General features: G+C 35.8%; 1 protein-coding gene across 2 annotated transcripts in view; it reads left to right on the top strand.

The window, feature by feature from the left end:
* Nucleotides 1-15,678, top strand: part of PRKG1 (protein kinase cGMP-dependent 1) — a 1,343,496-nt gene that overhangs the window by 496,950 nt on the left and 830,868 nt on the right. For both annotated transcript variants that reach the window (XM_074382507.1, XM_010333313.3), the window contains exon 3: nucleotides 8,217-8,330. In XM_074382507.1, the coding sequence (XP_074238608.1) occupies nucleotides 8,217-8,330 (114 nt within the window). The remainder of the gene's footprint in view (nucleotides 1-8,216; nucleotides 8,331-15,678) is intronic.

Here is a 15,678-nt window from a genome sequence, read left to right as displayed (position 1 = left end):
AGCTAAATCCACGAAGATAGGGAAAAAAACAGCACAAAAGGGATGATGCCACCACAGAACAGAACACCTCTTCTCCTCCCAGGAATCACAACTCCTCACCATCAAGGGAACAAAAAAAGACAGAGAATGAAGCTAATGAAGTGACAGAAGCAGGCTTCAGAAGGTGGGTAGTAACAAACTTCTCTGAGTAAAAAGACCATGTTCTAACCCAATGCAAAGAAACTAGGAACTTGAAAAAAGGTTAGACGAAATGCTAACTAGAATAACCAGCTTAGGGAAGAACATAAATGACTTGATGGAGGTGAAAAACACAGCACGAGAACTTCGCAAGGCATACACAACTTTCAACAGCCTAATCTATCAAGCAGAAGAAAGGACATCAGAGATACAAGATCAAATCAATGAAATAAGAGTGAAAAAGAAATGAACAAAGCCTCCAAGAACTATGGGATTTTGTGGAAAAACCTAATCTATGCATGATCAGCATAGCTGAATGTGACAGGGAGAATGAATCCAAGTTTGAAAACACTCTTCAGGATATTATCCAAGAGAACTTTCAACCTAACAAAGCAGGCCAACATTGAAATCCAGGAAATACAGAGAACACCACAAAGATATTCCTCAAGAAGAGCAACCCTAAGGCACATAATTGTCAGATTCACCAGGATTGAAATGAAGGAAAAAATCCTAAGGGCAGCCAGAGAGAAAGGTCAAATCACCCACAAAGGAAAGACCATCAGACTCACAGCAGATCTCTTGGAAGAAACCCAACAAACTAGAAGGGAGTGGGGGGCCAATATTCAACATCTTTAAAAAATAGAACTTTGGACCCAGAATTTCATCTCTGGCCAAACTAAGCTTCATAAAGTGAAGGAGAAGTAAAATCCTTTATGGACAAGCAATTGCTGAGATATTTCGTTGCTACAAGACCTGCCTTACAGGAGCTACTGAGGGAATTACTAAACAGGGAAAGGAACAACCAGTAACAGTCACTGCAAAAATGTACCAAATGGTAAAGAATAATGACGCAATGAAGGAGCCACATCAATTAACAGGCAAAACAACCAGAGAGTAACTAAATGGTAGGATCAAATTCAAATATAACAATATTAACGTTTGAGGTAAATGGCCTAAATGCCCCAATCAAAAGACACAGACTGGCAAACTGGATAAAAAGCCAAGACCCATTGGTGTGCTATATTCAGGAGACCCATCTCACATGCAAAGACTCACACAGACTCAAAATAAAGGGATGGAAGAAGATTTACCAAGTAAATGGAGAGCAAAAAAATGCAGGGATAGCAATCCTAGTCTCTGATAAAACAGACTTCAAACCAACAAAGATCAAAAGAGACAAGGGCATTACATAATGGTAAAAGTATCAATGCAACAAGAAGAGCTAATTATCCTAAATATTTATGCACCCAATGCAGGGGTACCCAGATACATTAGGTAAATTCTTAAAGATCTACAAAGAGAATTAGACTCCCACACAACAATAGTGGAAGACCTTAACACTCCACTGAAAATACTGGATGGATCAACAAGACAAAGTCAACAAGGATATCCAGGACTTGAACGCAGAGTTGGACCAAGTGGACCTAATAGACATTTACAGGATACTCCACCCCAAATCCACAGAATACACATTGTTCTCAGCACCACATTTGCACTTACTCCAAAATTGACCACACAATTAGAAGTAAATGACTCCTCAGCAAATGCAAAAGAATGGAAATCATAAAAAACAGTCTGTCAAAACACAGCACAATCAAATTAGAACTCAGGATTAGGAAATGCACTCAAAACTGCACAATCATATGGAAACTGAAAAACTGGCTCTTGAATGTTGACTGGATAAACAAGGAAATGAAGGCAGAAATAAAAATGCTCTTTGAAACCAATGAGAATGAAGATACAACATACCAGATCCTATGGGACACATTTAAAGCTATGTCTGGCCGGGCGCGGTGGCTCAAGCCTGTAATCCCAGCACTTTGGGAGGCCGAGGCGGGTGGATCACGAGGTCAAGAGATCGAGACCATCCTGGTCAACATGGTGAAACCCCGTCTCTACTAAAAATACAAAACATTAGCTGGGCATGGTGGTGCGTGCCTGTAATCCCAGCTACTCAGGAGGCTGAGGCAGGAAAACTGCCTGAACCCAGGAGGCGGAGGTTGCGGTGAGCCGAGATCGCGCCATTGCACTCCAGCCTGGGTAACAAGAGCGAAACTCCGTCTCAAAAAAAAAAAAAAAAAAAAAGAGTAAAGCTATGTCTAAAGGGAAATTTATAGCAATAAATGCCCACATGAGAAACAAGGAAAGATCTAAAATCGACACACCCTATCATCAAAATTGAAAGAGCTAGAGCAGTAAGATCAAAAAAACTCAACAGCAAGCAGAAGACAAGAAATAACTAAGATCAGAGCAGAACTGAAGGAGATAGAAACACACACAAAAAAACCCTTCAAAAAATCAACAAAACAGGCAGACTGTTAGCTAGACTAATAGAAAAGAGAAGAATCAAATAGATGCAATAAAAATGATAAAGGGGATATCACCACTGATTCCACAGAAATGCAAACTACCATCAGAGATTACTACAAACAACTATATGCACATAAACCAGTAAATCTGGAAGAAATGGATAAATTCCTGAACACTTGCACACTCCCAAAACTAAGCCAAGAAGAAGTTGAAATCCTGAATAAACTGATAACAAGGACTGAAGTTGAGGCAGCAATTAATAGCCTACCGACCAAAAAAAAAAAACAAAAGTCCAAATTCAGACGGGTTCACAGCTGAATTCTATCAGACATACAAAGAGGAGCTGATACCATTCCTGTTGAAACTATTCCAAACAATACAAAAAGAGAGAATCCTGCCTAACTCTTTCTATGAGACCAACATCATCCTGATAACAAAATCTAGCAGAGATACAGCTAAAAAAAAAACTACAGGCCAATATCCATGATGAACATTGATGCAAAAATCTTCAATAAAATACTGGCAAAGTGAATCCAACAGCACATCAAAAAGCTTATCCACTACGATCAAGTAGGCTTCATACCGGGGATGCAAGGCTGGTTCAACATACGCAAATCTATAAACATAATTCACCACATAAACAGAACCAAACACGAAGACCACATGATTATCTAAATAGATGCAGAGAAGGCCTTTGACAAAATTCAACAGTCCTTTATGCTAAAAATTTCAATGAACTAGCTATCAAAGGAACTCATCTCAAAACAATAAAAGCTATTTACAACAAACCCACAGTCAGTATCATACTGAAGGGGCAAAAATTAGAAGCATTCCCTTTAAAAACTGGCACTAGATGAGGATGTCCTCTCTCACCACTCCTATTTGATATAGTAGTGGAAGTTCTAGCCAGAGCAATTAGGCAAGAAAAAGAAATAAAGGGCATTCAATTAGGAAAAGAAGAAGTCAAATTGTCCCTATTTGCAGATGACATGATCCTATATTTAGAAGACCCCATCGTCTCAGCCCAGAACCTCCTTATGCTGATAAGCAACTTCAGCAAAGTCTCAGGATACAAAATCAATGGCAGAAATCACAAGCATTCCTATACGTCAATAACAGACAAACAGAGAGCCAAATCATGAGCAAACTCCCATTTATAATTGCTACAAAGAGAATAAAATATCTCGGAATACAATTAACAAAGGAGGTAAAAGATCTCTTCAAAGAGAACTACAAACCACTGGTCAAGGAAATAAGAAAGGACACAAATAGATGAAAAATATTCCATACCCATGGTTAGGAAGAATCAATATTGTGAAAATGGCCATATTGCTGAAAAGTAATCTGTAGATTCAATGCGATCCCCATCAAGCTACCATTGATCTTCTTCACAGAACTGAAAAAAAAAACACTTTAAACTTCATATGGAACCAAAAGAGGGCCTGCATAGTCAAGACAATCCTAAACAAAAAGAACAAAGCTGGAGGCATCACACTACCGGACTTCAAACTATACTACAAGGCTACAGTAATCAAAACAGCATGGTACTGGTACCAAAACAGAGGATATAGACCAATGGGACAGAACAGAGGCCTCAGAAGCAATGCCACACATGTACAACCATCTAATCTTTTACAAACCTGACAAACACAAGCAATGGGGAAAGGATTCCCTGTTTAATAAATGGTGTTGGGAAAACTGGCTAGCCATATGCAGGAAGCTGAAACTAGACCCCTTCCTTATACCTTATACAAAAATTAACTCCAGATGGATTAAAGATTTAAACATAACAACTAACACCATAAAAACCCTAGAAGAAAACCTAGGCAAAACCATTTAGGACACAGGCGTAGGCAAGGACTTCATGACTAAAACACCAAAAGCACTGGCAACAAAAGCGAAAATGGGACCTAATTAAACCTAAGAGTTTCTACACAGCAAAAGAAACAATCATTAGAGTAAACCAATAACCAAAAAAACAGAAAAAATTTTCACAATCTACCCATCAGACAAAGGGCTAATATCCAGAATCTACAAAGAACTAAAGCAGATTTACAGGAAAAAAAAACAAACAAACCCATTCAAAAGTGGATGAAGGATATGAACAGACACTTTTCAAAACAAGACAAATATGTGGACAACAAACATATGAAAAAATGTCCATCGTCACTGGTCATTAGAGAAATGCAAATCAAAACCACACTGAGATACCACCTCAAGCCAGTTAGAATGGTGATCATTAAAAAATCTGGAGACAACAGATACTGGAGAGGATATGGAGAAAAAAGAACACTTTTACACTGTTAGTGGGAGTGTAAATTAGTTTTCAACCATTGTGGAAGACAGTGTGGCAATTCCTCAAGGATCTAGAAATAGAAATTTCATTTGACCCAGCAATCCCATTACTAGGTATAGACCCAAAGGATTATAAATCGTTCTGTCATAAAGACACATGCACACATATGTTCATTGCAGCGCTATTTACAATAGCAAAGACCTGGAACCAACCCAAATGCCCATTGATGATAGACTGGACAAAAAAAAATGTGGCACATAGACACCATGGAGTACTATGCAGCCATAAAGAACAATGAGTTCATGTCCTTTGTAGAGACATGGAAGAATCTAGAAACCATCATTCTCAGCAAACTGACACAAGAACAGAAAACCAAACACCACGTTTTCATTCATAGGCAGGTGATGAACAATGAGAACACTTGGGCACAGGGAAGGGAACAACACTCAGAGGGCTAGTTGGGGGGGTGGCTGGGGTGGGTGAGGAGGAGTGGGAGGAATAACACTGGGAGAAATGCCTGATGTTGGCAAGGCAGGGTGGTGGGGGGTGGGGGATGGAGACAGTAAACCACCATAGCATGTATGTACCTATGCAACAATCCTACAGGACGCAGGATGTACCCATGTACCCCAGAGCCCAAATACAATAAAAAATAAATAAAAATAAAAATAAATAAAAATTTTAAAACTCCAAAACTGTCTAGCAGAATTCTTAGTAGTGGTTTTACTCCCATGGCGCACAGGTTTCTTTCCACTGAAAATGTTTAATTCCCAAACCCAAAGAGTCAGAGAAACAGACTTGTACAAAATCATTTATTTATGAAAGTTCTTTAGGCATTGTTCATTTTGCTTTTAGATCTATTAATATAATTGACACTAGATCTGCAGGTCAAGAAAATTTTAAAAGGCATTGGAAACTTGTTAAATGTTATTCTTTGGAGTCTCTTGGAGTCTCTACCACTAAGTTGTATGGCTCAAGTAACATCACATCAAATGTTGGCCAGGCATAGGCAAATGGAGAAAAGTACAAAGCCATTGCATTAACCCAGGAAGATCAGTGAGATTTTTTGAGTTTCTATTTTCTTCTTTGGATGTGATATTGATTTGATCTAAAAGGTTCTCTCCTCTGCCTCCCATAGAGACAAAATCTGAACACAAATTCTTTCTCCACTGGGAAAAAAAAAATCCTATTATCCTACGTGGTCCTTGGTTATTTTCTGTAGCAGATGATGGAATACTGTGCTTCAGGGTCATTACACCTTCATATAATTGATAAGAAAATAATGCCAGCAATAAGAGCAAGCATTTATTCAGCATTTGCTATGTGAGGGCACTGTTTTAAGAATTTTTCCTGTTTTATCTCAATTTTAACAATCATCCAATGAATTAGGTGCCTTTATTGTATCCATTGTACAGAGGCAAAGAAGTTAAGCAATTTGCCCGAGGTTACAAGGCCAGTACGGAACAGAAAAGAGAACCAGAACTCAACTTTTGCTCTATCTTTAGATGACGTATAAATTTTTTAACCTCTGTGTTATATTCTGTCCTGTCTCTCATTTTTGAGTGGTAGATGAAATTTCCAGGGGCACAGTCTTGCCACTAAAAAAAAAGGAAGGAAAATGCCATGGGAACTATCTGAAGCTTATGAAAAGATGAATTTACTGGACTGATTTTGATGGGGAAGAGTTTTCTTTCCTACAGTCAAGAAGTGAAGAATGCGAAAGCTAGAATATTTGGCCATACCTGTGTAAGAAAGTCCTTTTAAACCTTTTGAATTGTGGAATTTGCTCATTACTGAGTCATTTCTTTACATACAGAGGGGGTATGCATGCACCATTCAAAAATAATGAGATTTTGTAATGGACTTTTATTCTAATTACTGCAGAATTCTCTCTTCATTAATACCATTTATGTGAAATGGTTTTTAGTGTAGGATCATGTCCTCTGAAGGGTGGATCATGTACTGCTAGTATACGGATTAAACTTAAAATTAAAAATATATATGTATGATTTTATCTCCATAGAAATTTGAAAATAATCAGCACATCAAACCTGAGCCATTACAAAGATTATTGCCTAGATTAAACCAGGTTGATTTCAAAAGGAAAGGAGTTAATTTAATGTCAATACTATGAAATGTTAAATATTACAGGTAGCACAACAAATAAAGGAAAAATTATGGAATCAAAGTATATAAAGGCCTGAAGTTTGGCAAACACTGGAAGAGCATTAGTTCCTTTCAAACAAGCTAGCTCTCTTGCCAGGCATTAGGCTTTTCTTCTGTAGACTGTGGGTAGGTAACAGAGAAAGACAGAAGGGGAGAAGTAAGTCAAGAATGGGCTGTGGGCTGGGCACGGTGGCTCACGCCTGTAATCCCAGCACTTTGGGAGGGTGAGGTGAGCGGATCTCCTGAGGTCAGGAGTTTGAGACCAGCCTGGCCAAAATGGCAAAACCCCATCTCTACTGAAAATACAAAAATTAGCCGGGCCTAGTGGTGGGCACCTCTAATCCCAGCTATTCTGGAGGCTGAGGCACAGGAATCGCTTAAACACCAGGAGGCAGAGGTTGCAGTGAGCCGAGACCGTGCCACTGTACTCAGGCCTAGAGGATAAGAGTGAGACTTTGTCTCAAAAAAAAAAAAAAGGACTGTGTTGTCTTTTTATATCTACCCTGATTGTGTTAGGTGACGAAATTCTTAGTCTACATAGGTATGACTTGCAAACATATGTATTTTTTTCATTTCTCCCATGAATAACATTTTTCGTACTTGCAGGTAACAATGCATACCCAGTATATAGTGTTTCCTTAGCCTTTTTCTTCCTTTAGCATTTCATTTTCCAAGTCCTTTGTCAAACATAAACTGTTGTAACACCTTTTTGTCTTCCCCCAACCCTTGTAGTTTGTTTTATTCCTATAGTCAAAGTTGCAGAGCTGGGAAGTAGATAAAACAGTCATGCCCAGGTCACGCAAGATGTTTTAAATAAAAAGATGCCACAAGCAAAATTTAAAAATGTCGAAGGGGCAAAGTAATTCCTCTCTTCAAGGGAGAATTTTCAAGTATGAAGTATGCTGTAGAAAATGTACCACTAACTCAAGTTTTCTTTCAGATTCAAAATTACATTAACACTGGAATTACTGTGGTTTACTAGTAACACATTTGGAATAATATTATGTTTGCCTGTTTGTCTCTGTCTTTTCTTGTTGTTTCTTTGGATCTCATCTCAAATCTTTTCAGTGGTAAATTTAAGAAAATATGTACTTTTCTTAACTTACATATTTTTTTCATTTCTTGCATTGCCTCTTGGTGACAACAGTGTTTTAATTGGTAATTGCATTTTTACAAATGAACTGAACACTCCTCTTCACATTAAAAATGCAACAAATGAAGCATGAGAAAGAATTTATATAACCTGTTTTTCCCTTCTCCTTTTTAGATGGTAAGGTTGAAGTTACAAAAGAAGGTGTGAAGTTGTGTACCATGGGCCCAGGAAAAGTGTTTGGGGAGTTGGCTATTCTTTACAACTGTACCCGGACAGCGACCGTCAAGAGTAAGGCTATTTTCATATTTTTAAAGTACTTGCAATGTCTTTTTCCCTAGGCCTTTGAGATATTGATTAAAATGCCCATTTATTTAATCTTTATAATTTTATTAATATTTTATTTTTTGCCCTGAAATATAGCTGATGTATTTGTTTTCCTATGAAAGGTGATTGTTAATAATCAGTTTTGTATAAATTACATTTTCTTGCTGAATTCTGAAAATTATCCTTTAATGAATAAATTCTCATAACTAGGATTTTTAAAATGATATAATTTTGTAAATTAGAATCAAATAAGAGCAAGTCCTTTTCTTTCTTTATAGCCTCGGGATTATATTTAAGAAATTTTTACATGTCTGTCTATTTTGGGTTATATTCCTCACATAAATTCCGCTTGTTTACTCAGTGGTTTAGAAAAATTAAGAGGAGAAATGTCCTCCATCTCATTCAAACATCATTGAGTAAGATATCTCCTGAATTCTAAAACTGCATCTGAGTATATTTTTGCCTTCAGCTGCTCATCAAGCTGTATATTATAGCATTTTTCTTTTCTACTGATTGAGCTTATTTTAAATCAGGGCAATAAAGCAGCTTGTTTCCCTAATTTTACATGTATGTGTATATATGATTTCTCTAGCTACTTTTGTTGCTTGGTAGAAGCAGCTGCAATAGTTAGGGGAAAAAAGATTTTTTAAAAATCTGCTTCCTGAGTAAGGATATAATGACTGTATAACAAACAGAGCTGAATTCAAAAGTCAACAATGTAAGGTTCATTGCATCTTTAGGCAAACGTATGTATTTTATGTTTGAAAAGTCTTTCTGACACGTTTTTCTGTGGTTGATTTCAATCACAAATTACTTTGATTAGGTTTTGTCATTTAAAAAAATGCTATTGGCAAAATGACAAGTACATTGTGAATTTCAGTTAGTTTTATCTGGATCTCATGGACTACTTTTTGGATTAGTTTTTTTCCTTCAGAAGTACAGGATATAAATGACAATACAAAATGAAATTGGATTTTAAAACACATAAGAATGCATGGCCAGCTGGAATCCCAGAAATTGTCTTACATGTCTTATTAGTGAATCACCTTTTTATTTGTTGGATTCACTGTAACATCAATTGCAAATAGGCCCCTTTTAGAATGAGTCTTCCGTGGCATTTGATTCTTGATCTCTGAAAGCATAGGACTCTTTTGATTGATAGATGCTGCCATGTTTTTACTTCACGTGATCATTCAATTACATGACTCAAAGAATGAGACTCAGTGAACAATAATAGAATCTGCCACACCTTTAACTTACTTAAAAGAACCTTAAGTACAATAGTCACGGCTCCATTAACTGAAACAGATTTTATAATTATACTTCATTTTCATGAGAAATATATTGCTTTTAAGATTAAAAAATGCCAGAATAGTATATTTTGATATGTGAGAATTATAAGTAAATTTTTTGTTTAAAAATTTTTAAGACTTTTAAATATTTCAGACTTGTACACTGCTTGATACTTTAACTTAATTGAAACTACAAAATTTCCAAAAGCCAACAATTGGTAATAATATGGTAGTAATCTTATGAAACATGGAATTTTTATTAAAGAAATATTTTAGATAGTCTATTTAAATGAATTTTACAGCAAAGATTTTTACTAAAATGATTTGTTTCATAAACATCAATTTTCTCATTAGGTTTCCATATATTGGTGTTCATCTGTACTAACATCTATCGTACTCATATTTGGCAAATAGAAATAGACACTATGAATCTAATTCAACAAGAAGACACTAGATGTTGAATGCAAATTGTAAGCCTAACTCTTTGGGGGTCAGAACATCCATCATCAAAGGAAATGAGTAATGGGACATGTTCTTTAACACAGACTCAGAGAAAGCTCCAGAATTCATCTGTGCATGTGTGTTTGTTTCTTCACAGTGCCTACTTAAGATTTAATGGTTGTGTTGGCAAAAGAGTCTAAAGCGGGTTATGTGCAAATATATATCTGCATTTATAGGTACAGAGGTTTTGTGCACGAATCAGAAACAACATCTATAAGCAACTCTTGCTTCCAAATGTTGCAAAAGCACTATGAAGTATTAATAATGATTGTTTCAGGACTTTTTGTCCTGCCACCCTCTGCTGTCTAGGGAGACTGTACTTGTGATTGCAGGCCTTAAGCACCATTTTTTTTCTATATGTTTAAATTAAACCTTCAGGATGGATATGTTATGATTCTAATTATATGCCAGTGTGGATACTACTTTTACAGAATAGCTACAGAATATAACTCCCAATGCTGTCTTATTCTTTACGCATGATAAAAACATGTCTTCAAATTTATTTGGCTTTTAAGGTTCACTTATTTCTTAGTATTCAAGATGATATCAACTTGTCTATCTTTTCCTGTCATCGTGTCATTTGGAGTATCAAATGACAAGAGTATTGACCATCTGGAGTATCATTCAAAATGGATTAATCCACTTGGGTGTAATAGTCTAATTCTGAGGGGAATGGTTTTCCTACACAATAGCTGATCTATTCATGCCTCTTTCTTTCTCACAAACCTTGGCTTTTAACCTCCTTAACATCACCCACCTTCCTTCATGATTGAAAATGTTGAAGATGCCAGCTCTATGGCTCACACCTATAATCTCAGCACTTTGAGAGGCCAAGGAGGGTGGATCACAATGTCAGGAGTTTGAGACCAGCCTGGCTAATATGGTGAAACCCCGTTTCTACTAAAAATACAAAAATTAGCTGGGCATGGTGGCTGACGCCTGTAATCCCAGCTACTTGGGAGACTAAAGCAGGAGAATCGCTTGAACCTGGGAGGTGGAGGTTGCAGTGAGCTGAGATCGTGCCATTGCACTCCAGCCTGGGCAACAGAGCGAGACTCCGTCTCAAAAGAAAAAAGAAAAAGAAAGAAAATGTTGATGATCCTTTCTCTTTTCTATTTTCCTTGATCAGCCTCAAAGTTATCTGACATCTTAATGCATTTTTATTTTCACATTTGTAACTAAATTCTAGGCAGCACTCAATAATTTTTCAATGTACATTACTTGTTTCTTTTTCAAGACAGCACTTTTTGCAATTTTATCAGGCTGTGAATAAATAAATTTCAGTGATGTTACCAGCTTATGAATATGATCATAACACCTGTGGGTTTTTTCCTACGCTTAGGTTATCAAGAAGTAGTTTTCTTATTAAAGCTGTAGTTTGACATATGCTATAAAATATGATTATAAGCTTATTCATAGTGATCTAACAGAAAGAAGCACCATGGTAGTTTGAAGCAAGCATTTTGGTTTTCATCTGGGAAAAATCAATTGGCATTCTTCTGAAAATAAATAATATTTATTTTCAGTGGTTATCATGATAGCACTAGGAGGAAGATCTGATAGCACCAGGAAGAATATTTTTTAAAAATCAAAACCACAATGATATAGAAAGAAGCAATCCTGGTATGATTCAGATCTATATTCATAGTCTGCTCCTGTCTTATAAAATAACTATTGATTTTTCCGTAGGGAATAAAGAAATAAAAATATTTAAAATTTACATGATATTGGAAACAAAAATTTAACAACAGTCTTGAGTGTGTTTATGGCTTAAATAGCCTCAAGTTTTCTTGATTAACTGTGATCTGAAAATGGCCACTTTTTATCTTTCTAATCACAAACATTCCCAATGGCATGGGTAAGGGAAAAGAATCACTTGTTCTAGTTGGTTTCCACAGCACCAGTTAATGCTTCCAGTATTGTTTGATTGTTTTATAATATTTTATCTAAATATTTTGACACTGTATAGTGAAAGGAGTTTTACCATCCATTTTCAACCCCACGGGGGCAGGAATTTCTCACATGTTGTTTGAATACCCCTTACTTATGCAGTCCCCACACCTGGAAGCAGATCATTATCACATTTTCCTAAAATGTCACTCCTGGTTGTGATTTCACTTTTACTACTCTCACAGTGATAGCAATATCAATTCGCACTTATCCCTGGGCCTTGCTTCTATGCCCAAGGTTCTTCAAAACAACAAAAACGGAGAAATGGAAGTTACTGGTAACCTAAAAGGAAAAGGCATTTTGTTTACAATGAGAGGAATTCAGTGACACATACTGAACTGGGGGTATTTTTGCCTGTATATATTAAATTGAAGCCCTGCTTCTCTTACTTTGAGTTTCAGCTCACAGTGCCTCCAGACCTTTGGTAATGTATTATTCAAATGGTCTTATTCAACTATACTCCAGTGAAACCCAATAAAAAGCACTTTTCAGGAAAACGCCTTGATGCCAGGTCAATAGAATCACCACAGAAAGTTATCTACAAAGAACGTCTACAGTGGTTGTGGTTGTGGTAGATATGTTATGACATTAGTTGGGCAAAATATCTAATTATTTCTTCTTAAATTGTTAACAAGTCTTTAAATTTTGTTTATTAAAATACTTCATTACTAACACAACAGAGCCTAAAAAGGCTACAAGAAATCTGAAAAATTGATGACTTCTGCAGTATCATGTAAAAAACTACGTTTGTGCCTTCGTTTGAATATTTTTAAGTTTCCATACTTAAACTTTCCTATTAGTTAAAAGGAAGTTGACTAAGATATTTAACTAATTGTCAGACATTTTAAGAACAAAATTTAAAGGTCTGGAGTTTTCTGTTTATGGAGTGAAATGGTTTTACATTTCCTTGCAGCTGTTTTAAGTGTTACATTATTCAAACTATATCAGAAAAATCTGCTGACTGTCAAAAACCCAAATGATGAATGAGAAATAAATAATAGGAAACTTGACTGAATTTTTTTGCTGTAAATACTTTTACATGCTATAAAAATAATGCCTATACTTAACACCTATGCTGTGTATCTTATACATCCATACTATGCTTTTTATTGGTAAAGGAACAAAAGACATGAATGCAAATTTTTACTGTTAATGAAAAGGAATCATTGATGAAGCTCTTATAATACTGAAAAGCTGGGAAATTTCCTAAGATGCCTAAACCAAGAAATAAGCAATCAGATACTTTTTTAGAAAGTATCATTATAGAGCACCATGAAGTATTAGATTCATGATAGATTAGATTCACATCTGAAAATAAAGCAACACTCTCCATTAACACAAATTGCTAGTATACTGTTATTGCCGGGTTTTCATGAGCACAGGTATCCAGGTACTATCATGCTAGCTGTGCCACAGCAAAAGAGCCAAAGAGATGACTGAGCTAATGAGACAGTCTCTGTTCTGCCTTTGAGAGGTAAGTTAAAGAGACGCATGTTTGCTTTGTCCCAGTTCAATACATGCTTTTTACAAGAATCCTGAGAGAAGGAGAGAAGACATAATCAAATTTGGGCCAATGATGACCGGAAACATGACCCTAGTTGTGGAAGGGATAGTTCAGTGACTTCCCAGGAATTTCATTATCATGGAGAATGAAGCAAACATAGTATATTTTGGCAGCATTTAGGGAAGGTTAGTACGCTTGTTTAGTGAGTTAATTAGACAATATTCTTCTCGGTAAAATTTTCACTGTATTTGTCTAGTAAAAACACTGTGAAATTAGTAACATAAATCCAATTATGTAATCCCTGAGAAATAAATTTCTTTAATAAAGGAATCAATTCACCAGGTACCAATGATGCTACGTAACAGACTAACATGAACAAATAGATATACAAAAGCTATTCTTTAATCTCATTTTTTTATTGTTTAAGTAGATTAAAATGAATTTCAGAGACAAGGCAAGCCATTATTAAACTATATTTTCTTCTATAGGTTGAGAAGATTTTTTTCCCCTAAGCTTGATGGAAACTGTAACAAAGTATATTTACAATTTATATGTAACTACTTCCCAAAAAATTCATGTTCAATTTCTATATTGACCAGGCTTGGTAGATAGTCATATATTAGCAGTTCTTCCAAGACAAAAGTTACATCTCATAGTTAAAGAAAGACAATAAACTTAATTCCTTCTTAAAGCAAGATAAATTACTCTCCCTCCTTTAATTACTAAATCATCGAATACTTGCAATATTATCTATTTCTAAAGAATAGTCAGACTTTAGCTGATGGGGTGTTATGTTTTAAAGATCCCAAGTAATTTACTAGAAAATCTAAACAATAGGCAAGAAACACTGATTCTTTTTAGCAGTTTTTGTTATTTAATCCTGCAGAAGCAGCAGTTTTCGCACAAAGACCTCCACCAAAAGAAGCCCCCCCGCCACTTATAAAGCTTGAGTGGGTTTTTGATATCATGAATCTTCATTCATTCATTTAACAATTTGCTAAGAGGCATTTTTAATATTTATTCAACTGATTTGAAGAATAAGAAACAAACTGGTAACATAGGTCAGTACTGTATTTTCTGTAATTATTTTTCTCAGAGTAAACCTTCCTGCCTATAGGTCAGGGTCAGGATGAATTCCTAATGAGTGTTCCCACAGTAATAATAAATAATAAAAGCAGATAACACTTGAAGACAATGAAAACACACAAGGCTCAGAGCTTTGAGGATGAGTGGTGTTGTTACCACCATTTTATTGCTACAGCGACTAAAGACCTAAAGCAGTTAAGCAACTAGTCCCATGTCCAAAACTAGTGAGAAGGAGGGTCATAAGTCTGGCACTACTTGGCCCAGGAGCATTAAATTGTTTTCCCAGGGACACACAGCTAGTAAGTAGCAAAGGATGAGAACCCAAGCTATATGCTCCTGGACGCAAATACTCGGAACTATCCTTCTCCTTAATTTTGGCACAGATCAGTTTCTGTCTCCTCCATTAAACCTGTCCATCCTAGTCCAGAATAATTTTTCTGTCCTTCCAAATTTCTCTATTTCTCTATGTTTTAAGTTTTGTCTGCAATGTTTCATTTTGCTTTTAAGCACAAGTGTATCTATAAGACTATTTATATTGGTCTGAGGACTCTGCTTTCAAAAACTTATACAGTATGTTATAAATTTTTAAAAAAATATTAGCACATGGACCCATGTTAAGTACATCTGTTATAAAAAGATGAATTCTGTAACATAATGATGGGAAGGTTATAAGTTTAATGCCTTAGAGACATATAATGAGCAATCAGAACCTATTGTAGGAGCTAGTCTTTGTAATGCATTGAAACCCTTATGGATGTTTTATGAGATGAAACTTCATGGTTCAGTGTTTGAGACATTGCCAAGTAGCTACTTTTTTTTCATAAAGTCTGTTCATAAATTTCTTCAAAATAGGAATTACGAAAATTTTAACAGCAGCTAAAGACAATGAATGACGACTAGGAAAAAAACTACTATCTTTTGTTATATAACAAAATAAAAGGATAAGGTAAGTCATGACAAGTGTATTTGCCTTTATTAT

Source organism: Saimiri boliviensis, chromosome 12, assembly GCF_048565385.1.
Source record: "Saimiri boliviensis isolate mSaiBol1 chromosome 12, mSaiBol1.pri, whole genome shotgun sequence".
Taxonomy (NCBI): Eukaryota; Metazoa; Chordata; class Mammalia; order Primates; family Cebidae; genus Saimiri; species Saimiri boliviensis.
This window is presented reverse-complemented; position numbering and strand designations above follow the sequence as displayed.